General features: G+C 59.7%; 7 protein-coding genes across 7 annotated transcripts; 3 read left to right on the top strand and 4 right to left on the bottom strand.

Moving 5' to 3' along the window:
* Window positions 1–1,234: 1,234 nt before the first annotated feature.
* Window positions 1,235–3,723, bottom strand: BXZ73DRAFT_102542 (uncharacterized protein; the record flags this gene model as incomplete). The annotated part of the gene is made up of 4 exons (XM_048015278.1): window positions 1,235–2,429; window positions 3,060–3,070; window positions 3,121–3,216; window positions 3,277–3,723. 4 exons carry the CDS (start codon window positions 3,721–3,723, stop codon window positions 1,235–1,237), a joined length of 1,749 nt encoding a protein of 582 aa, XP_047876842.1.
* Window positions 3,724–4,275: 552 nt separating this feature from the next.
* BXZ73DRAFT_102541 (uncharacterized protein) lies at window positions 4,276–6,518 on the bottom strand (the record flags this gene model as incomplete). Its single annotated transcript, XM_048015277.1, has 5 exons — window positions 4,276–4,676; window positions 4,757–4,856; window positions 4,917–5,467; window positions 5,532–6,097; window positions 6,160–6,518. 5 exons carry the CDS (start codon window positions 6,516–6,518, stop codon window positions 4,276–4,278), a joined length of 1,977 nt encoding a protein of 658 aa, XP_047876841.1.
* Window positions 6,519–6,855: 337 nt separating this feature from the next.
* Window positions 6,856–8,995, top strand: BXZ73DRAFT_102540 (batten's disease protein Cln3; the record flags this gene model as incomplete). The annotated part of the gene is made up of 11 exons (XM_048015276.1): window positions 6,856–6,967; window positions 7,094–7,156; window positions 7,210–7,400; window positions 7,456–7,522; window positions 7,571–7,643; window positions 7,700–7,799; window positions 7,855–8,110; window positions 8,164–8,177; window positions 8,228–8,350; window positions 8,399–8,625; window positions 8,782–8,995. 11 exons carry the CDS (start codon window positions 6,856–6,858, stop codon window positions 8,993–8,995), a joined length of 1,440 nt encoding a protein of 479 aa, XP_047876840.1.
* Window positions 8,996–9,267: 272 nt separating this feature from the next.
* Window positions 9,268–10,542, bottom strand: BXZ73DRAFT_90690 (NAD(P)-binding protein; the record flags this gene model as incomplete). Its single annotated transcript, XM_048025713.1, has 7 exons — window positions 9,268–9,393; window positions 9,462–9,551; window positions 9,716–9,823; window positions 9,891–10,085; window positions 10,157–10,288; window positions 10,345–10,379; window positions 10,431–10,542. 7 exons carry the CDS (start codon window positions 10,540–10,542, stop codon window positions 9,268–9,270), a joined length of 798 nt encoding a protein of 265 aa, XP_047876839.1.
* Window positions 10,543–11,091: 549 nt separating this feature from the next.
* Window positions 11,092–12,960, bottom strand: BXZ73DRAFT_102538 (uncharacterized protein; the record flags this gene model as incomplete). The annotated part of the gene is made up of 9 exons (XM_048015275.1): window positions 11,092–11,155; window positions 11,207–11,290; window positions 11,351–11,395; window positions 11,465–11,632; window positions 11,706–11,845; window positions 11,911–12,066; window positions 12,114–12,244; window positions 12,304–12,396; window positions 12,453–12,960. The coding sequence occupies 9 exons, from the start codon at window positions 12,958–12,960 to the stop codon at window positions 11,092–11,094; spliced, it is 1,389 nt and encodes a 462-aa protein (XP_047876838.1).
* A 2,244-nt stretch (window positions 12,961–15,204) lies between these two features.
* BXZ73DRAFT_48647 (acetyl-coenzyme a synthetase) lies at window positions 15,205–17,923 on the top strand (the record flags this gene model as incomplete). Its single annotated transcript, XM_048020096.1, has 8 exons — window positions 15,205–15,305; window positions 15,362–15,413; window positions 15,472–15,621; window positions 15,976–16,482; window positions 16,543–17,311; window positions 17,386–17,472; window positions 17,538–17,737; window positions 17,801–17,923. The coding sequence occupies 8 exons, from the start codon at window positions 15,205–15,207 to the stop codon at window positions 17,921–17,923; spliced, it is 1,989 nt and encodes a 662-aa protein (XP_047876837.1).
* A 617-nt stretch (window positions 17,924–18,540) lies between these two features.
* On the top strand, window positions 18,541–21,007 carry BXZ73DRAFT_102536 (uncharacterized protein; the record flags this gene model as incomplete). The annotated part of the gene is made up of 3 exons (XM_048015274.1): window positions 18,541–19,134; window positions 19,740–19,755; window positions 19,782–21,007. 3 exons carry the CDS (start codon window positions 18,541–18,543, stop codon window positions 21,005–21,007), a joined length of 1,836 nt encoding a protein of 611 aa, XP_047876836.1.
* Between the last annotated feature and the right edge of the window lie 354 nt (window positions 21,008–21,361).

Here is a 21,361-nt window from a genome sequence, read left to right as displayed (position 1 = left end):
CACCCAAGGACGATCAGGCCAGATCGTCGCTCTCAGAGAACATGTTCATTGTCGAACATGGTGTCCCCTGCAGATGATCTGCCCCGTTCATCTCGGCCCGAGTGAACGACCGGCCCTGCTCAGCCCGACCCGGGTGGACGACCGGCTCCGTTCTATCTCCCGCATACAAATGATAACTGTAGAACTGTTCCAAGCCCAGCCATGATAACGTCCTATCGTTCATCCCCTTACAAATGTTCGTCACTGCTCATCATCCCAGTCTGGGATGCTCGGTCCTGTTCTACCATGACGATTTTCTGTCATAAATTGACACTGTCCGTTCGACAAAGAAAGGGATGATCTCCGCAGACTGTACATGACCTACCTCGACCATCTGTAGTTCTGGTCCGGGCGCGTTTCGTGATGGAGTCGAGACTGCTAGCGCTGTGGAAGCTCGCCCACGAATAAGCCCGGACCGTCGGACCGCCGAATCTCTAATCTCGAGCTTGAACTTGACTCCAACATTCCCCTGGTCAGACTGGACCAGGCGATCGGAGTGGAGTAGACACTTCCAGCCTCAAGCTTCAAGCTTGAACCTCAGTACGAACCCCGCGACTAGGAACTTGAACCTCCAGATCCGTTCAACTTAGGGGGCGCAAGCCTGAATGGGCGACTAAAAGCCAGCCGTACTAGTACTGCTCAAGCGGTGACTGCACCGAGCTCCACATCTGTGCGTTTTTTTCCCAATTCTTGGACATCCGCCATTCCATACTCGTTCAACACTTGTCCCGTAGACCCTGCGGTAGGAAAGGTGGCCGGCTTCGGCGTCGTCAGCCTGCCAGGGCTTTCGACAGGCTCTTGGCTTCGGCGCCCGAGAGATCGTCGAGACAACCCCGACGTCCGTTTCCATCACGTCTCTTGTCGACCGCCTCACCGTCAAGCTCAGCGACGCTCTCGAGGCGTCACGGCCCTGCGCGCGCGTCCGAGCACCAGGGCGAGGCGGAGGTGGCATTCGCCACGACGTGCGCTGCGAGCGGCATGGCGCGCAACGATTGCGATGCGCTGTGTTCGCTCCGCCAGGTCGCCAACGGGAGCGTGCGGACAGGTGGGTCTTCGGCGCGGGAGCGGGGTCTGCCAAGATTCAGAAAGGCGGAGAAGAACGAGCTACGACGAAAGACGTGTCATATGAATCTCTCCTCGCAGTGTTCTTTGGATACATCTGTATGAATGGTATCGTGAGTTTCAACTAGTAGTACTAGACCTGTCCGCGAACCACGTCCTGAACGTTATGGAACGAAACAGTCCCGTCAGAATATCCCAGTCCCAGCGTCGCGCCATCCCCGGAGAACGAAGCCACAGTCCACCCCCGGTGGCCCTTCGTGCCCTGGATCCGATGCAGAGTCCCTTCATCGACGTGCCACAGCCACATCCTGTGCCTCCCGTGAGACAACGCCAGCAACACCCCATGTTTGCCGTCCGGGGACAGCACCCCGTGGTGGTTGCCCTGGAGGGCGTTTTTGAACGAGACGGAGGCGACCGTCTGCCCGGTCCCGACGTCGAACACCGAGTACGTCGTGCTGACTACGGTGCCGTGCGTATGGAGGACGCGATGGCCGTGAGCAGAGACATGGAAGAGAAGCCCGCGGCTCGATCGTGTCGGCTCGACGTCGAGGGTCAATGAAAGAGCGGGCCCCGGGCCTTCGAGGGAAGAGTCGGTCGTGGCGTCGGCGAGCATGATGACGGGGGAGTCGTCCGGAAGGACCACGGCTTGATGAATGTGTGGACGAGTCGGGTCTCTCCGCAGGACGGCTTCGGTGACGGGTTCGAAGCAGAGCGGGGTGGGGGCGTCCGGGGAGGGGAATGGAGAATGGCAGATCCCGGTGACGAGGTCGTGGACGAGAATGCACCGATGTCGTGTGCCAGCCTTCGAAGTACACGTGCAGACGCGCAGGACGAGGCGGCCGTCGTTGGAGATCCGGATGAACGACGGGTCGTACGTGGGGTCATTGTTGATGCGGATCGGTAAGATGTGGCTCGGACTGGGAAATGACTGGACGAGGGTAAGAGTGACTGCGTCCCAGACCTCGAGGCTCCCGAACCTCGTCAACATCACCAGCTGCGTTCCATCTGGCCGCCAGGTGTGATCGACGTGGTGGTGGTGGTCACCAACCTTGATGCAACCGACCTTGCGCACCCTTTGTCCCTCCGCCACCTCACTTCGTGAAAGGAGCCTGAAGATATCTACTCCGCCGAAAGGGCTCGTGCACGCACACAGCGCCTCCGTAGGTGCGAACGAGATCGAGAACATCTTAACACCGACAACACCGTACCACTGCTCGAGTACCGGCTTTTCTGACTCGGTGTTCCAGATAATTAAGTCGAAGATCCAGCTGGGGGAGTTGCATCCGCCAACGCTTACGGCCCACACTCCTGAGGGGGAGAGAACAAGTCTTTCCACGTAATCAGTGTGCCCGTACAACCTTTTGATAGGCGGGTCTATAAAACGTGTTAGCTCAACCCACCGCCGTAGAGGAGCTGAAGGCTGACGGATGAACGTGCGGACAACCCGTAGAAGGTTCAATGAATGAAGCGGTGAGAAGACTTGTTGAACCACACTAGTGCACCCTTCCACGTGGTTCTCCTGCAGGTCTTCAAATATGCATGTTCCTCCTATCGCTCGCAGACGGCCGAGATCTTCCACCAGTCGTGCAGCCGTTTCAGACTCGGATCTGTTCACGTCATCGAGCTCCGTTTGTGGGGGGCAGAAAGCTTCTGGATAGACAACTTCGAAGGCAAGCAGGGAGCTAGGGAGGCCGTGGCGCAAGAACATATTGACATCCTTGACGGCGATGATACAGGAACTCAACACGGTTTCCCGACGGCCACACCGGAGAGCAAGATACTGCAATCTCGTTATTTCGCCAACGTCTGTGAGACAATGATGAAAATCGGATTCCACGCGGCCGGAGACAGTTAAGGCATCCTCACTGTGAGATTGGAACCGGCCACAGGGCAGTGTCAGGTGTGTGAGAGTCGTCGAACTGGCCTGATACAATGGCCGTAGTTGCTGAGCCACGTACAGATCTCCCATCTTTACGCGGGTCAACAACAACGTAAGGCCGGACTGAAACGCCTACTCACCTTGAGCTCCTGGAGGGACGCGATGCTCCTGCGTGAGCTCAACAGGGCGAGCTCCTCTGCATCACGTTCGCACCTGACGGAGGCCAACCGGAGCACCTGAAGTGTGGGAAAGCAGGCCGCGAGTCGATACAGGTGAAGAGGCGACGCCAAATGCACGTTATTGAGTTCCAAAGTCTTTATGGACGGGTATCGCCTGAAGCAGGCCATAGAAAAGCGCGAGAAGGATCGAAAACCGGGCACACCGGACTTGGCTCTGAATGCCTCGAATCGCCAGACTTCTACACCCGTGAGGTACGGCAGGAGAACCACCGGCGCGCTGTTGAACAGAGCGGGGTCTTGCCGTCCGCCGGGGGCGGGCAACAGATGGAGGTGCACTGAGTGGACGAGCCCGCGGAGCTGAGGGGTGCGTTCGAGGGCGTGGTGGACCGAGGCGAGCTGGTCCATGGTGCTCAGGTACAGCTCGCGCCAGATGTTGAGACGGCTCCGGGGGAGCCACTGCGTGCAGACCCGTGCGCAGACAGCGACCGATTCGTATTCGTATTCGGCGCCGAGGACGTCGATTATGGTATCCCATATCTCGACAGGGAGGGGAGGGGAGGGCATGGCTGATGTCAACGTCGGGGGGCAAAGTGGTCAGCAAAGAGCGTATCGCGCGGCGGCGGCTAACCGCTCTCAGCGCTTCCTGATCGATAAGGATCTTTTGCGGGAGATCTGCTAGAGCGCTGATGGTATGTAGTACAGAGCATGGTACGTATATCGAAGATATAGACAACGACTTGCAAAGGGACAGTTTGAAATGTGTGTTAATTTATAGTGAGATGGGAAGACTTGTGGGCATAAGTACAGTGTACACTTTTTGAATCGTAGCGGCCGCCGTACTATGTATCTCCCCTCCCACAGTCGCAAATCTCGCCCCCGCGCCACATACATACTACTCGTTCACCGTTTGGCCCATAGATCCTACTCCTGCCAGGAATTTCGGCTTTTCGCTTCGGCGCTCGGGCGATCGTCGAGGTAACCCCAACACCCGTCTCCATCACGCTCCTCGTTTTCCGCTCCGCCGTCATGCTCAGCGACGTGCGCACAAGCCCTGCGCGTGCCACGGCCACAGTCTTCCTAAAACCAGTTCGATTGCTCCTCCGATAAGTCAACGTCTTACTTCAAGGAGGCGATTGCTTCCTCCCACGACTTCAATTTCCCCTCCAACGACTTCATTTCTTCCTCCCACGAACTCGGATCTTCATCGTGTTGCATCCCCTTCCCCTCCGCCTCCGCCTCCGCCTTCCGCTCCATCAGCACTGCCATCTTCTCCCTAATCCGCGTCTGTATCAACCTTTCCCTCGAAGCTTTCATCTCCTTCGCCTCGGGCTCGTTCCGAAGAAGTGGCTTTGCCTTCGAAGTGCCTTCCTGACTGCGTGATGGCGAAGGTGCGCAGGACTCGGCCAACAGCGCCCGCGCCCGCCACATCGTCATGTCAGCCACCTTCGTCTGCAGCCCCTCCGCGATGCGAGCGAGGGCGTCGTCGGGGATACCGAACGCGGGAGGGTCCCAAGGGACTACTTGACCGTGAGAAGCGGAGAGGCAAACGTCTTCGCCCGAGGGTTAGCATAACCGCGTCGAGCACAGGTTCACTTACTAGGCTTGGAGTTCTCGTTCTCGCACAATTGCTCGCGGAGCTTTGTGCAGCCGTAACACGCCTTTCTGCTGGCCCCGATCGCTAACGATGGGTTTCCCTGCTAACGACGGGGAGGAAGTCAGCATCAAAAACAAAAATGGAGCGACTAGCCGATACGTACGACGAGGTCTTGGTATAGGTCCCGCACACTCTGGGGACTGTCGGGCGGTGGCTCGGTGTTGAGGAAAGACATCAGCTCGGCTTCAACGTGGACAAGCGGAACAGGGCCCTCGCGATTGTCGCGGAAGACGTCGCGTAGCCACGAGGTTGCTGTGCGGACCAGTTCCGGCGATGTATTGCACTTTGCGATGCGTGCTGAAAGAACTTTCAGGACTTCGTCGTAATCCTCTTGAGTGTTGGTTTTGGCTTCTTTCCTGAGCTCAAGAATCGATACCTGCGGGACGGATGGCAGCCGTGCGATGTTGTTTAGGATTGCGAGAGATGCTTTGAACGGGGAGACGACCATAAGAAGATATCGGAATACAACGTGTCCTGGAGTCTCGCCGGGTTCGGGAGTCAAGGCACAGCGGTCCTCGTTGTTTTCAAGCTCCTCTTGGCTGCCTTGGCTGCTGCCTTCGACGCCAGAAGTGCTGGCATCCTGCTGACAAGACGTTCTGGGCGCATACAAAGATGCGGGAGTGGGCTGAGTCGGCCACGGCGCATGCCTGGAGTCTGGTAGTCGGTATGTTTCACAAGCGTCAACGGCCGCGCAACCAAGGGAGGAATAAAAACATACCGACAGGCTTCGTGACAAATATGTCAGAGAGAGAAGGCAGCTGGAAGGCAACCTTGACAGCCTCGCATCCGAGGATAAGGAACATGAGACGCAAACACTGGACAAAGCAACAACGTTGATCTTCCATCTCGTCACGAGAGACCTTCTTTTTGGAGTCCTCGTAGGCGCACGCTAGGAGGAGACCAAGTATTTTAATCCATATGCCCGCAGCGTCTTCGGTAAAGTGGGTCTCAGGAAGAGCTTTCAAGTCGATGAGGGCTAAGACCCACTTCATGTCGTCAGGGAGCAGGTCGATCTTAGTGTCTCGGACACCAGCGAGCGTCTTGCTGTCGAGCTTCGTGGGCGTCCACTTTTGCATCTTCTCCCATACGGGCTCTGACCAGAATGAATGTCCCAAGTTGATGCGGCGAACAGCAGCGTCGTAACGGCGAGACGTGACCCACCCGCAGATGGTGAGCTCGTCGGTGTCCCGCGTTACCATCTTGGCCAGCCGACCCTCCTTGTAGCCAGTGAGAACGCGAAGGAAGTCACTGACATGACGACGCATGGGGATAGGAGTTTCATTCCTATACGCCGCGGAGGTTGGTGAAGGTATGGACAAAGTCACAAACGACTCATAGCGACTTACCAGTAGAATTTCACTAGGTCGACCTTCTCGTCACTGGGAGACACTGAATGCAATGGATGCCCTGTCCTTGTGACCTCTGAGGTGACACCAATGGCGAGGTGGACGCCATCGGGTAGTGTTTTCCCCGTGACAGCCACAGCACCGTCCTGGTGGATGGCGAGGGCGTTGGAGATAAGATCGTAGATTCCGACATTGCATTTATGGTCGTGAACCTTGTTGTGAAAGGCATGGTCGTGTTCACGAAGATATTTCGAGAATATCGAAGTGAGCACGCGAATGACGGTGCGAGGACTGGGATCAATGACGGCGGACGCTCTGTCAGGGACGGATGGCGGAGACGGAAAGTACGAGGCAAGCATTGAGAGAAGGAAGAAAATGGTTGAGAGCACCGAGGTCACCAAGGAACTCATAATGTCGAGACAGCGAGCGCGGCATAGAATATGGGATGCCTAGGGGAGACTACGAGCGCGGAGCTCCTTTCGAACAAGAGTCCATCGGAGTCAACTGCCTTCGGCCCGGGCTGAGCCTGGCAAGCGCCAAGCCTGCAGACCCAGTGGCTGCACTAGTGGCCCAGTCGTCGTCATTCGACTCTCTCACAACGCATACCCCTCTTGCCTAGGGGAGACTACTTCCTCACACCCGTCTGCGTTCATCACGGCGGCTACATCTTAACCTACCAACGGACCTATCCATGCAATGAACCCCGGTCACGATTCGACCACGGTAGCTCTTCGCGCAGACGACTCGGACGAGGATGTTGCAACCCTCTTGCCCGGAGAGACTGTGTCCGACGACACTTCCAAGTCAGGTACGTGCTACTTGGCCGGTGAGGGTGCTGTACGGAGGTGTGGTACCTGCTCTGCTATCAGTACTGGCCTTCATGCCCACCCCTGCGTCCTTCCCCGCTCATCTAACTCATATTTCCTTCGCGCAGAGTACAAGAAGCTCATGATCAAGCTCGGAGTGTCGTTCTTCTTGTTTGGTTTGATCAACAATGGTATGTGCCTGGCACCGTTCACGAGTTCTAGGTGTACTCAGCTCCCGCTTTAGTGCTCTATGTGATCATCCTCTCCGCTGCCTTGGATTTGGTTCCACCCTCCACTCCTAAAGGCATCATCGCCTTCTGCAACATCTTCCCCGCTCTTGTTGCGAAACTGGGATGGCCATATCTTCTCAAGGGAAGGATCCGCTATGCACGCCGGCTTATGGGCTGCACCGCAATTAGTGTAGGGGGGATGCTGGTACGCACATTTATCCGGTCTCTGGCTCACTGTCTGGTGACGTCGTCTACTGCAGGTCGTCTCGCTGTCCGATGGTTTATATATGCGCCTTTTAGGTATCTGCATGGCGTCGTTCTCGTCAGGTAAGCCTGCACAATCCGCGGCAACCAGATTCTTACAATGTCTCCTAGGCCTGGGCGAATTGACGTTCTTGCAACTTTCGACCGGGTACCACCCACCGTCTGTCGCCGGGCACAGCGTGGGGTACGTTTTTTCGGCATCCAGGCGATAGGTCTTTAACACCATCCATCCACTTGCAGATACTTCGCTTCAGGAACGGGTGGAGCGGGTCTTGTGGGTGCATTCCTCTGGTGGGAGCTTCGAGGCTTGGGGGTCCGTCTCGGTGTCGGACTGTCTTCGGTACGTTCTTTTCGCAAAATCTTTGGCGCATGCAGTTATCAAACACTGCTCTTAGATTCTACCCTTCATTATCCCTATCACATACTACTTCATCCTCCCTCGTCCCCACCAATTTGCCGTTGGTGCTTCCGACGACGACGACGCCGATGGAGCGCCTCTTTCTGCATCCTACACACGTCTCCCAAACGAAGAAGACCCCGATATCCCTATCACTGAGCCGGAAGCCAACGTGACTGCCATGATTGCTCTTACATTTCAAGACAAGTGGAGGCTCGCGAAGCCTATGCTTACGAGATATATGCTCCCTCTATGTGAGTGACCCATTCGTGTGTATGACGACGTAACTAACGAGCCAAAATCGCAGTCTGTGTGTATATGGTGCGCTAATAGCTCATCTCGTGTCCGACTCAGCGCTGACCTCCGCTTAGTTTGAATATACCATAAACCAGGGTATCGCGCCGACCTTGGTTTACCCCGTCCCCTCACCGGACGTACACTGGCTAATGAGTCGGATAATCAAGTCTTTACGCGATTACTACCCCCTGTGGCAGGTCAGTGCGTCCTTTTATCTCAGAGACCCCCACCTTACGCTCGAGTAGCTCGTCTATCAAACCACCGTCTTCCTCTCCCGCTCCTCCATCACGTTTGGCCTATCCCCGCTTCCCGAAAGGCTGCTCTCCCTCCCGGCGATCGTCCAAGGCATCATCCTCACCGTTCTCACCATCGAGTCGGCGGTTGGCATATTCGGCGACGACCACGAAGGCATCAGCTTCGCGTTCGTGTTCCTCCTCATCAGCCTCGAGGGCATCTGTGGTGGACTGGCATAGTGCGTACCGCTCCTTCTTCCTCTGCGTCTCCCCCTCCCCATCCCCCGTCCACTTTGCCGACAAACGGACGTTTGGGCGTGCGCCACGACGTGCTCACCTCGCCTTCCTTCGACGGCTCCGCCATGTGTGCGTTCTGACGTGACCTTCCCTCTCAGTGTCAACGTCTTCTACCGCATCAACCAAGAGAAGCACGACACGCACGGCGCACACCCAGAGCGGGCCAAGCAAGAACGCGAGTTCAAGATCGGCTCCATCGGCCTGGCGGACAGCGCCGGCATCCTCGCCGCGTCGCTGCTCGCGGTCCCGACGGAGATCGAGCTGTGCAGGGTGCAGGTCGCGAGGGGGAAGACGTTCTGCCAGAGCCTGTAGACGCCGGCGCGTCCAGCCCGAGTCTGAGCGGTGTAACATTACGGAGACAGACGGGGGATGTCGTGCATATCGATCTGTACAACCTAATCACGTACTATAGGACCCGCGCGGGACGTTCGCCGCGCTACACCGCTGCATGTACACGTACTAGAACGCCGTATATTAATGCGCGCTCGCTCTGCGCGAGCTGCGCACATGACATAAGGGAAGGTTCGAGAGGTCGCGGCTGCTGGCGTGCGTACGTGTCTGTAGACCATCCGCGCCGACGTTGACTACTCGGGTATCACGCTCTCGAACGCACGAACCTCGCCCTCGAGGCACTTCCAGAGCTTTTCGCCTACCGCGTCGTCGTACACTTCCTTGCGGCACTTGCCCAAGCGTGCGTACGGGATGAGGAACTGTCGTCGGGTCGAGTGCGTGTCAGCACGTCTCTGAGAAGAGAAGCACGTCGAGAACGGGGACGGACCTCGCCGTTGTATTGGGCGGCCTCCGGCATCGTCGCCGCGAAGAGCTGGGTGAGCGCGCCGAACGGGGCAGGCTGGAGGATCGTGGCGTTCTGCGAGCGGGAAGGAGGAGGGGTCGAGGGTGAGCGCAGACTCGGCCGTTCCGTCCACGACCGGGTGAGTGCGCACCATGACATTGCGCGCGAGCGGCGCGGCGTGCCGCTGGAGGACCGTCTGGATGCTCCCTGGGAACACGAGCATATCGCCTTAGTCTGACGGTGCGACGACCGAAAAGGCGGGGCGCTTTACCGGGATTGACGGAGATGGACACGACGCCCTTGTCGGCGTACCGCTTCGCCGCCTGGTGCGCCACGACCGCGTTCCCCTGCGGATTTCAACGCAAGCTGGGATTGGTGATAAAGCTTGAAGCTCGGATGGGGGCCAACACGCACCAGTTTGCTCTGGTAGTACAGCTCCTCCGTTGTCTTCGCCCGGCGCGCGGGCCCGTCCCGCATCGTCGCGTACTCGAGCGTGCCGAGGTACGCCCCGGCGGAGGACGTCGTGACGACGCGCGCGCCCCCCGCGGCGGCGAGCGCGGGGAGGAGGAGCTCGGCGAGGTAGAAGTGCCCGAGGACGTTCGTGCCCCACTGGAGGTCGTGCCCGTCCGCGGTGAGCGCGTCGAGCGCGGGCCACATCACCCCCTGCCGCGGCACGATACGATACTGGCGAGGTCGAGCTCGAGGAAGAGCGCGTCTTTGCCAGTGTCCTGCGCGAGCGCGGCGATGGCGGCGTCGGCTTTGCTCTTGGAGCGCGCGGCGATGTATACCTTCGTGCCGTGCTGGAGGAGGACCTGGTGCGCCGCGCTGGTCGGCGTGAGGGCGAGCAGGTGGTGGTGGGGGGACTCGCTTTGGCGGTCTCGTAGCCTATCCATCCGTTGCCGCCTGAGTTGACACTAAGCAAAATAAGCGTCAAGCGGTGTGAGGCATGCGCACCGGTGACGATCGCGACCCGACCCGAAAGGTCCGGAATTTGGTCCGTTTTGAACTTGGGCTTGGGAGGGAAGTTTTGTATCAAGACTTGCCAACCGTTCTGAAACCCGGACATGGCGTAGGAAGGTTGAACCTGGGGAGGTTGGTGGTATAATTATCGACGGTGGGGTAGCGGGAGAGAATGATGTCCAGCGGTGCAGCAGGCTCTGTGCTATATAGATGAGTCCATGAGAATCACATCGGCCGTGCCGCGACGCGTCGTCATCATGTTTGAAATGAGAAGCTCCGCAAGCTGCAGGGCGTAATCAAGTATTATCAATAGCGTTCGGTATATCCTGTTCCTGAAGAGGAAATACGCTCGGACACACCTTGGCTCGGGCTTCAAGGTAACTGTGGAATTCGGCTGTGCGTGGAGCTATTGGTGTGTGAGACTGAAGCCAGATAATAGTCAGTGACAAAACGTGGGTGTATTCCGCTTGCGAGGGCAGAAGCTGGCTACACCAGGCATCTGGAGAGGCCATCTTGCTGACAAGGTTGTGTCGAAGGGACCGGGATGAGAGAAGGAAACCTATGAGATTCACGTCATCCAATTAACCAGAAGGTACATTCCATCCGAACAACCCTAGATAAAGCAGAGATACACTGATGGCTTCTTACGCGAGCCCTATTGCTCGTCTTCGTCGGAGTCATCGGCATCGGCATCCTGGACGGTCATCAGATCGTTCAGACTGCATGCGTGCCGTCAGCGAGGAATACAAACCGCAGCCAACTATGCATACCAGTGAACGAAAGGACGAGCGACCGCGACCACACCGGCCAGCTCTTCAATGAAATTCGGCGATAGCATTTGCTCTACCGTAAAGCTGCCGGTCCGTCTCCCGTGAGCAACAAGCCACCGAGGTTCTGGCACTGAAGCGACCTACCCGCACTTCACGACGTACGACCGGCACTTCAACAGATCGATGTCCCTACGGCGCGTCCAGAGCGTCAGCCAAGAGGCCCTCCCGACATCCGAGCATCGTCACGAAGATGCTCACGGGTGCGTCTTGGCCACGCTCTTGGGCGCGACCTTCAGCTGGTCCTCCATCCCGTACACATTCTGGTGGAGGCCCTTGGGGTGGGGCGTGGCCTCCCCGAAGCGCGCCTCGAAGTCTGGTGCAGAGATCACCCGGCGGAACCGCCGCGAGGAGCGCTGCAGGTTGTTCCTGTGGACCACGCCAATCGATGTGGTCAGCCGCCGCCAGAAGGCACATGATAGGACGATTGTCGGCGGCGCACCGGATGGTCGCGAGCTCGTTCTTGCCCGGGGCCGAGGCGCCGGCGTAGAGGTGCGCGACGCCGGCTTTGACTGGGGTGGAGAGCGGGGGCGTGAGAGGGCTGGCGTACACAGACGGTGGGCGTGTGGGGACGTACTCTCGCTGTGAGGGGTGTGGTACACGCATGACGTGAGAGGGGGCCACACAATTGCACCGCATATACTCACACATGGTCTAGAAGGTGCGCGGAGATGGGTTAGCGAAGGGACGGAGAAGGTAGGGACGAGGGACGAACATCCTGCGAAGATGCCCTTGCGCCCGCTGCGCGTGAACGTCGCCGCGAAGTTATCCTTGTACGGGGTCTTATCGTTGCTGAATCGGGTCTTGGGGCAGTGAGACGGATGATCTCTAGAGAAAAGAAAAGACACACATCGCGATATATTCTATACACCAGGTCCTTCGGGGGAAGGTGCGGAATCTGTTCGTCAACTTCGACGAGGGCGTCCGTGAACTTTTCCACGAAATCCTTCCACTCTTTCTCTGCTTGGCGGAAGACGGGCTCTGTGTGCATTTATGGACCTCAGAAATGCTACAGGAGAGATTCTCGCGACACAACGCACCGTGTAGCTTGAACCACTCGCGGTCATTGCACTCCGGGGTGGCCAAATCTGCCAGGAAGTTGAGCGTGTTCTGCGATATCCGCCCGGCAGGAACTGAGATCGACCATCCACTAAGCGAACAGTAAGCATCAACAGAGTCAAACACGGACCTCGGCCAGTCTTCGGAGCGTGCACGATCTTGCCCACAACCTCCTGGCCGTCCTCCAGCTCGAGCTCACTATCTTCGTCCTCGTCCTCGTCCTCGCTCTTGGTCTTCCTCTTCTTGTGTGGGCTCTCAACCTTGTTCACGAACGGCTTCCTCTTCCCCAAGGCGACCGCGATGTTGGGCAGCTCCTCGTAGTCGTCTTCCCCGTAGTCGTCCTCGTCGAGGGACCCGCTGTGCGAGCTCGACGCGCCGTCGCCGGACGCGTCCCTCAGATGGTACGCGTCGCCTTCGTCCTCGTCGTCCTCGTCGAGCATGTCGCTGTCGTAGTCGTCATCCTTCGTCGGGCGTTTGGACTTGCCGTTGGACTGGGCCGACTTTGGGGTGGCCTTGGGCTTCGGGGTGGCCTCCGCCGGGGTAACCTTCGTCGAGGCAGCCTTTGGAGTAGCCTTCGGAGTGCCCTTCGATTTCTCCTGGACGACGGGGCGTTTCTTGGGGGTTGCGCGTGGCGGCATTTACTTTCAGATGACGGACACGAATGGGGAGGAAGGGCTGGGAAATAGCGGCGGCGGAGTCGAGACGCGTCGCGTCGACAACAGTCACGTGAGGCGTGTCTTACTTATCAAGCGGCAGATGCCGGGGACTCAGAAGTCAGGACACGATCACTGTGAGGTGGACACGCACTTTTCCTACTTCCACTCAACCTGCAGCATTCGATTGGTACTTCGCACAACGGCTCGTGGAAGACAGTACTATCGGGAAGAAAGGCGCCGAATCCAGGGTGTGTGCTTCCTTGGTTGGGGTATGTTCAACAAGTTCTCGTGAGCAGTAAGTACCTACCCGCCCCCGGACTACACTTGTGGTTCGTGGTGAACGCCTAAAAGTGCCAAGACGAAGGACGACGGGAGGAAATGCTCTTTCGTCGGGAGATGCAGCCATTCCGTGAACGTGCGGTATGTACCGCACAATTTGAGACCAAGCGTCACGTTGACCGTCGCATTAGACACTCACAAGATCACAAGCCGCCTTCCTGCGCCTCCGCGCAGCATCTTCGCACCCCAAACTGCTGGACCAGAGCTCCTTGCTCACGCGCTCCCCGATCCTTTCCGTCCACTTCCCGGGCCGCGGAGAAACACATGGACAGGCCAGAACCATGCGGCTCCGCACTTTCCGTCTTGTACGGGGTTCCGAGGGTAAATAGAGAATTAACCGTCGGACGTCCCGCATCGCCCGCAACGCTTCTCGAAGCCCGCACGGCGCCGTGGGGTAGCGTGAGGTGGGTTCCTGCCTCGGAATGTGCATACCGTACGCCCTGGCGCTGTCCATCCGCATCGCCTCCTCATCTCGGAAGACCGCATCGGACGCCCCCAGTCCCACGGATCGCAGGGGGGCGCCCCTTGGAGGTTGCGGGGTTGAGACGCAGACGTGGATATCTGAATGTGGCGGCGGGGACCGGCGAGCCTCCGCGGGAGAAGGCGCGATCCCTCGCGACTCGGAAGACCCTGCAGAGCTTCCGCACACGTAGGAATGTGAGCGGGCGCAGCGTGTGACCGTGTCGCGCGTCCAACGGAACAGTCATTTGCACCACATGGCGCTCCTACGCTGCTCACTCCAGCCACGGCGCGAGCGCCATGACTGCGTCCGACGCTGGACGCGGCTCGGAACGCCGAACGTACGGCAACGACGAACCTGCGAGCAACGTTGCCGTTCCGTTTGCGTTCCGTCGTGGCGGCCATCGACCCACTTTGCGGCTGAAAGCGAGCAGGCTGGCACCGATCATACGAGAGGAACACTGAGACCATTTCGGCAGAGACGAACAGCCTGTGTCGTGCTCGCCTGCTGGGGACGGCTGGTTAGTTTACGGGAACGGGCGACCGTCGCGGAGGATGATTTGTAGCGCGGGTTCGCGTCGGGGTTGCTTCTGCCGCCTGCAACGCGATTTCGAGCGCTGAGCCCGAAAACCACGGAACAAGCACAAAACGCCCACCTCGACGCCCCGAATCCCATCCGCTCCCACTGCGAAGTGGTGCGTCTGCCTGACTATGTACGCGACATGGGGGCTCCGTTCTAGGCTCCGCCGTGCACCCTCCGTCTCGAGGAGCACTGGCACGCAGCGGGCGCTCGTGGGACAGCTCCAGACAACTCGCCGAAGGTCCGTGCCTGACTTGTCCGTGCGCCGCCGCATCGTTCGGAAATCGTCGCCTTGGCCCACAGACGACCGGCTTGTTCTGGGAGATGAACGGCCTCGGGCCAGACTGAGGCGATGCATATCATGCGGGGTAGAGTGCGGGGTGCCGACGCGGGGCCGCCCAGTCTCGATCTGCGGATGGGCTGTACATGTCGGGCCGCGCGCCGTCAGCTAGCGCAGGGCGGGCGCACGGAAACATGGAGGGCATGCGCCCGTTTGGGACGAGCACGCCTCAGGGGCGAACCTGCAGGGAACCGTGGGCGCACGATAGCGGGGGCGTGGAACCATATTGACACCCCTGCGCCCCCGCCTCGCCTCCGCAGTGCGTCCATGCTCCCAGAAGGGCGTTGAGGGATGGCGGGGACGGCGAGCGAGCCGTCGTGAGCAGGCAATGGTGTGTTGCGGGGCGGCGGGGCCAGGGCGCGCATTCTGTCGGCGGGAGGCGCGGATGGAAATCAGCTAGAGGCGATCACGCGCCGCCAGTGCGGAACGTATATTACAGTCTCCCCACGGCGCACCCGTCTCAATCTCTCCTCTGCCCCTCTGCCCCCATTCCCTCCTTTCGCCCGCAATGTCTGCCGAAAATTCACACCACCAGGTGCCCAAGCACCCCATCGCGCCCCGTCTCAAGACCGGCCCCAAGACTCCCCATGTCGACCACCCGTCCTACACGTAAGGCCTCTGCCTTCGTCGTTTCCCAGTGTGCTCACGCCCAGATCTGCCTGCAGAAAGTTCCACAGCGAGTCTCTCGGTCACGAGAGCGACAAGTGGTGGGCCAAGGTTCGTGTATGCGTCTTTCCTTCCGAAGAACCGTCTTCCGAACGTCGATCGTATTCAGATGGCGAAGGAAACCTTGCACTGGGACCGCCCCTTCCACACCGTCCGCTCGGGCTCGTTCGAAACCGGTGACATCGTCTGGTTCCCCGAGGGCGGTCTGAACGCGTCCTACAACTGCGTCGACCGCTGGGCATTCAAGCACCCGGACAAGGTACGTCTGCTCTCTTCCGCCCCGCCCCCACCATTTCGCGCACACCGTTCTCCCGGCACTCCGGGACTCACGGAGCAGTGGCCCACGGGCGGAAAGCGTTTTCCGAGTCGGAGTCGCAGGTTGATCGTCCGACGACATTCTGCCCGCGTCGCCGTTCCCGACGTGTTCTGTCCTGCGCGCCTCGGAGTCATCCACTCAGGGCGTCCAAGAAGCTCCGCCCGCCGTGCGCGGCCGGCTGCTCGCTGGGTGGGCTGCCACCCAGGCTGCCCCGCAGAGACGCCGGGCGCGGGGCATCTGCTACGATCCGAGTCTGCTGATGTTTACCCAGACGCTTATCCCCGATTGAATCTGCAGACCGCAATCATCTACGAGGCCGATGAGCCCAACGAGGGCTCCGAGATCTCCTACGCTCAGCTCCTTCGCGAGGTTTGCGCCGTCGCGAACGTCCTCAAATCATGGGGCGTCAAGAAGGGCGACACCGTGTCCGTCTACCTCCCAATGACGTGGCACGCCGTCGCCACCTTCCTCGCCTGCGCCCGCATCGGCGCCGTCCACTCCGTCGTCTTCGCCGGCTTCTCTGCGGAGTCCCTCCGCGACCGCGTCCAGGACTGCAAGTCCCGCGTGCTCGTCACCTCCGACGAGGGCCGCCGCGGAGGCAAGGCCATCGCCACCAAGGCCATCGCCGACGCCGCGCTCAAGGAGTGCCCACTCGTCGAGCACGTTCTCGTCCTCAGGCGCACCGGCAACACCGTCCCGTGGACTGCTGGACGGGACAAGTGGTGGCACGAAGAGACCGCCAAGGTCCCTCGATTCTGCCCCCCAGAAATCATGTCCGCCGAAGACCCGCTCTTCATCCTCTACGTGAGTTGGTCTTTTTCTGCAGACTCCTTCGCGCGCTAAGCTGTGCTTCATCTTACACAGACGTCTGGCTCGACGGGCAAGCCCAAGGGCGTTGTTCACACCACCGGTGGATATCTCCTTTGCGCCGCCCTGACTGTCAAGTACGTCTTCGATGTCCACCCAGACGACAAGTTTGCCTGCATGGCCGACATCGGCTGGATCACCGGCCACACCTACATCGTCTACGGCCCGCTCGCCAACGGCGTCACTACCACCGTGTTCGAGTCTACCCCTGTCTACCCTACTCCCGCGCGCTACTGGCAGACTGTCGACAAGCACCAGATCACTCAGTTCTACTCCGCGCCTACCGCCATCCGTCTTCTCCGCCGTCTCGGCGAGCACCACGTCCAGGACCACGACCTCGGCTCGCTGCGCGTCCTGGGCTCCGTCGGCGAGCCGATCAACCCCGAGGCGTGGCATTGGTACAACGACCACGTCGGGCGCAAGCAGTGCGCCATCGTCGACACCTTCTGGCAGACCGAGACCGGCTCGATCGTCGTCACGCCCTTCCCCGGCGCCATCGAGACGAAGCCCGGGTCGGCGACCGTGCCGTTCTTCGGCATCGAGCCCGCCATCCTCGACCCGCAGACCGGGGTGGAGCTCGAGGGCAACAGCGTCGAGGGCGTGCTCGCGCTCAAGACGCCGTGGCCGTCGATCGCGCGCACGGTCTACCAGGACCACAACCGGTACCTGGACACGTACATGAAGCCCTACCCGGGCTACTTCTACACCGGCGACGGCGCCGCCCGCGACGAGCACGGGTACATCTGGATCAAGGGTCGCGTGGACGGTGTGTCTCGCCCCTCTCGGCCTGGCGTGCGCTTGGTACCCGCTAGCCCGAACTCTGACCCCGCCTTTGTATAGACGTCATCAACGTCTCAGGCCACCGCCTGTCGACGGCGGAGATCGAGTCTGCGCTCATCACGCACGCGGGCGTCGCCGAGACCGCAGGTGCGTCCGCTCTCGCCCCGTGCGCGCCCCCGGCGCAGCGCTGACCGCCAGCGCGGCCCCGACAGTGGTCGGCACCGCGGACGAGCTCACGGGCCAGGCCGTGTTCTCGTTCGTGACGCTCAAGCCGGAGTTCAAGTACGACGAGAACGACGAGGGGGGGCTCATCAAGGAGCTCACCCTCCAGGTGCGCAAGGTGATCGGCCCGTTCGCGGCGCCCAAGAAGATCTTCATCGTCGCGGACCTGCCGAAGACGCGCTCGGGCAAGGTGCGTCTCCGCCGGCCCCGCCGCGCGCGTCGCGTCGTCGCCGGCTGCTGAACCTTCACACAGATCATGCGCCGCGTGCTCCGCAAGATCGTCGCGGGCGAGGGCGACCAGCTCGGCGACCTCAGCACGCTCGCCGAGCCCGCGGTCGTGGACCAGATCAAGACCAAGGTCGCGGCGATGCATTAGACGCGCGCCTTTCCGTCTGCTCTGCCCGCCGCCGTCTTTATCTTCGTGTAGGGATTCTTTGTGGCTCTGAATGTGGCCCTCGCGCCCGTCTCTGTCGCTTGCGTGCGATGCGTGGAGGTGATAGGTGTTGGTTGATGCGCGGTAGTTGTGGCTCGGTACTGTACGAATGTGTCCATACGCTGTATACTATTCCCGTGTTTGATAAATAAAACGGTATCTCGTTGCGTTTCTACTACTGTTCCTCTGGTGAGGCTGGTAATCCAGAGTCCAGGGCCTATCTTGAAATCCATCGGGTTCGAGTGTTGGACGAAACATCTATTACTATCGGCCGTTGGCATATCCTTATCGATCGGGAAGCGCTGGGCCAGCTTCCGCCGCGGCTTGAGGAGGCCGGGGGAGTGCCGACTCTGAGTCGTGCTTTCTGACCTCTGGAGCGAGGTGATCGCGGCCTCGCGGGTGGGAGTGGTGGGCTGCGACGGGAAGGGGAGGAATGGCTGCGACCATGAATGCGGGGGGATAAGGTGGAGGAGAGGGCCCGGGGGTGGGACGAACGTCGCCACGCCGCCGCGCGATACGCTCTTTGCTGACCACTTCGCCCCCGGACGTTGACTGCAGCCATGCCCTCCCCTCCCCTCCCTGTCGAGATATGGGAGGATACCATCGACGCCCTCGCCGCCGCACACGAATTCGAATCCGTCGCCGTCTGCGCAAGGGTCTGCACGCAGTGGCTCCCCCGGAGCCGCCTCAACATCTGGCACGAGGTGTACCTGAACACGATCGATCAGCTCGCCTCGGTCCGCCACGCCCTCGAATGTACCCCCCAGCTTCGCGGGATCGTCCACTCAGTCCACCTCCATCTGATGCGCGGCCAACGGCAAGACCCTGCTCTGTTCAACAGTGCGCCGGTGGTCCTTCTGCCGTACCTGCCATATGTGGAAGTCTGGACATTCGAGGCATTCTGGGCTTTCGGTGTGCCCGGGTTTCGATCTTTCTCGCGCTTCTCTATGGCCTGCTTCAGGCAGTACTCGTCCATAAAGACTCTGGAGATCAAGGGGGTGCAATTGGCGACGCCTCTGCATCTGTATCGACTCGTGGCCAGCTTTCCCAAACTCCAGGTGCTCCGGTTGGCCTCCATCATGTGGGGAAAGAACGCAGACGACCCCGCCCTGCCGAGCTCGCGCATGAGCATTGCGTCTCTCCAGGAGCTCAAGGTGAGTGAGCGTGGCAGTCCGGCCTTATGTTGTTGTTGACCCGTATCAGATGGGATATATGTACGTGCCAGAACAAATACAGCCATTGTATCAGACTAGCTCGGCGACTCTCACGCACCTGACGCTACCCTGTGGCTGGTGCCCATCAAGCGGTGAGGATGCCTTTGCAGTCTCCGGCCTCGTCGAATACGATTTTCATCATTATTTGACAGACGTCGGCGAAATGACCAGATTACGGTATCTTTCTCTCCGATGTGGGCGTCGGGAACCCGTGTTGAGCTCCTGTATCCTCGCCGTCAACGACGTCAATCTGTTCTTGCACCACGGCCTCCCTGGCTCGCTGCTTGCCTTCGAAGTGGTGTATCCAGAGGCTTTCTGCCCCCCACAAGAGGAGCTCGATGACGTTAACAGACAGGAGTCTGAGCCGGCTGCACGACTGGTAGAAGATCTCGGCCGTCTTCGAAAAATAGGAGCAACATGCATATTTGAAGACGTGAAGGAGAATCACGTGGACAGGTGCACCAGTGTGGTCGAACAAGCCTTCTTATCGCTTCATTCATCGAACCTTCTACGGGTTTTCCGCACGTTTACCCGTTAGCTTTTAGTCCCTCTACTACAGCGGTGTGTTTGGCTGACACATTTTATAGACCCACCTGTCAAAAGGTTTCACGGGCACACTGGTTACGTGGAAAGACTTGTTATCTCCCCCTCGGGAGTGTGGGCCGCAAGTGTTGGCATATGCAATTCCTCCGGCTGGAGCTTCAACTTCATCATCTGGAACACCGAGTCAGAAAAGCTGGTACTCGAGCGATGGTACGACACCTACGGTGTTAACTTGTTCTTGGTCTCGTTCGCACCTACAGAGGCGCTGTGCGCGTGGAGGCGCCCATCCCACGGAGTAGATATCTTCAGGCTCCCTTCACAAAGCGAGGTGGCAGCGGGACAAAGAGTGCGGAAGGTCGGGTGCATCAAGGTCGGTGGCCACCACCACTACGTCGATCACACCTGGCGGCCGGACGGGACGCAGCTGGTGGTGTTGACGTTGTTCGGGAGCCTTGAGGTCTGGGATGCAGTCACTCTTACCCTCGTCCAGTCATTTCCCAGTCCGAGCCACATCTTACCGATCCGCATCAACAACGACCCCACGTACGACCCGTCGTTCATCCGGATCTCCAACGACGACCGCTTCGTCCTGCACGTCTGTACGTTTACTCCGATGCCTGGCCCACGACAACGGTGCATCCTCGTCCACGACCTCGTCACCGGGGTCTGCCATTCTCCATTCCCCTCCCCGGACGCCCCCACCCCGTTCTGCTTCGAACCCGTCATCCAAGCCGTCCTGCGGAGAGATCCGGCTCGGCCACACGTTCAGCAAGTGGTCGTCGTTCGGGACGACGCCCCCATCGTCATGCTCGCCGACGTTGGCACCGACTCTTCCCTCGGAGGCCCGGTGTCATTGACCCTCGACATCGAGCCGACACAACCACACCGCGGGCTTCTCTTCCAAGTCTCGGCCAACGGCCACCGCGTCCTCCACACGCACGACACCGCACTCTGCACGACGTACTCGGTGTTCGACGTCGGGACCGGGCTCGCGGTCTCCTCCGTCTCGTTCAAAAACGCTCTCCAGGGCTACCGCCGCGGGGTGCTGTCCCCCGACGGCAGGCATGTGGTGTTGCTGGCGTTGTCTTACCATAAGATGTGGCTGTGGCACGTCGATGACGGAACTCTGCATCGGATCCAGGGGACGATGGGCTGCCGGGAGTGGACAGCCGCTGAGTTCTCCGGGGATGGCGCGACGCTGGGGCTGGGGTATTCGGACGGGACTGTTTCGTTTCATATCGTTCAAGACATAGTTCGCGGACAGACCTAGTATAGTCGAAACTCACGGTACCATCCATCATACATGGCAGATGTATTTCCACGGTGCACTTCGCGCGAACACCACCTCCGCCTCGTGCTCGTGCTCGAACGCACGCGCAGGCCCTGTCCCCGTCGCTGAGCGTGACGGTGGAGCGGAAAACGAGGAGCAGGTGTCGGGGTTGACTCGACGATCACCCAGGTGCCGAAGCGAAAACTCGGAAGGCCTCGCAGGGGCAGGATCTATGAGCCAAGCGGTGTGTATGCGGCGTGGGGACGCATGTAGACGGGGGGCGAGAACTTCGAACTCCCTGGTGTTGCGCCCGTAGCCCGTCGGGAGGATGACGGTGAACGTCGTGTCGGAAGC

This window comes from Epithele typhae, assembly GCF_022376455.1.
Source record: "Epithele typhae strain CBS 203.58 chromosome Unknown BXZ73scaffold_32, whole genome shotgun sequence".
Lineage (NCBI taxonomy): Eukaryota > Fungi > Basidiomycota > Agaricomycetes > Polyporales > Epitheliaceae > Epithele > Epithele typhae.
The sequence above is the reverse complement of the archived record's forward strand: the minus strand, read 5'-3'. Positions and strand labels throughout refer to the sequence as shown.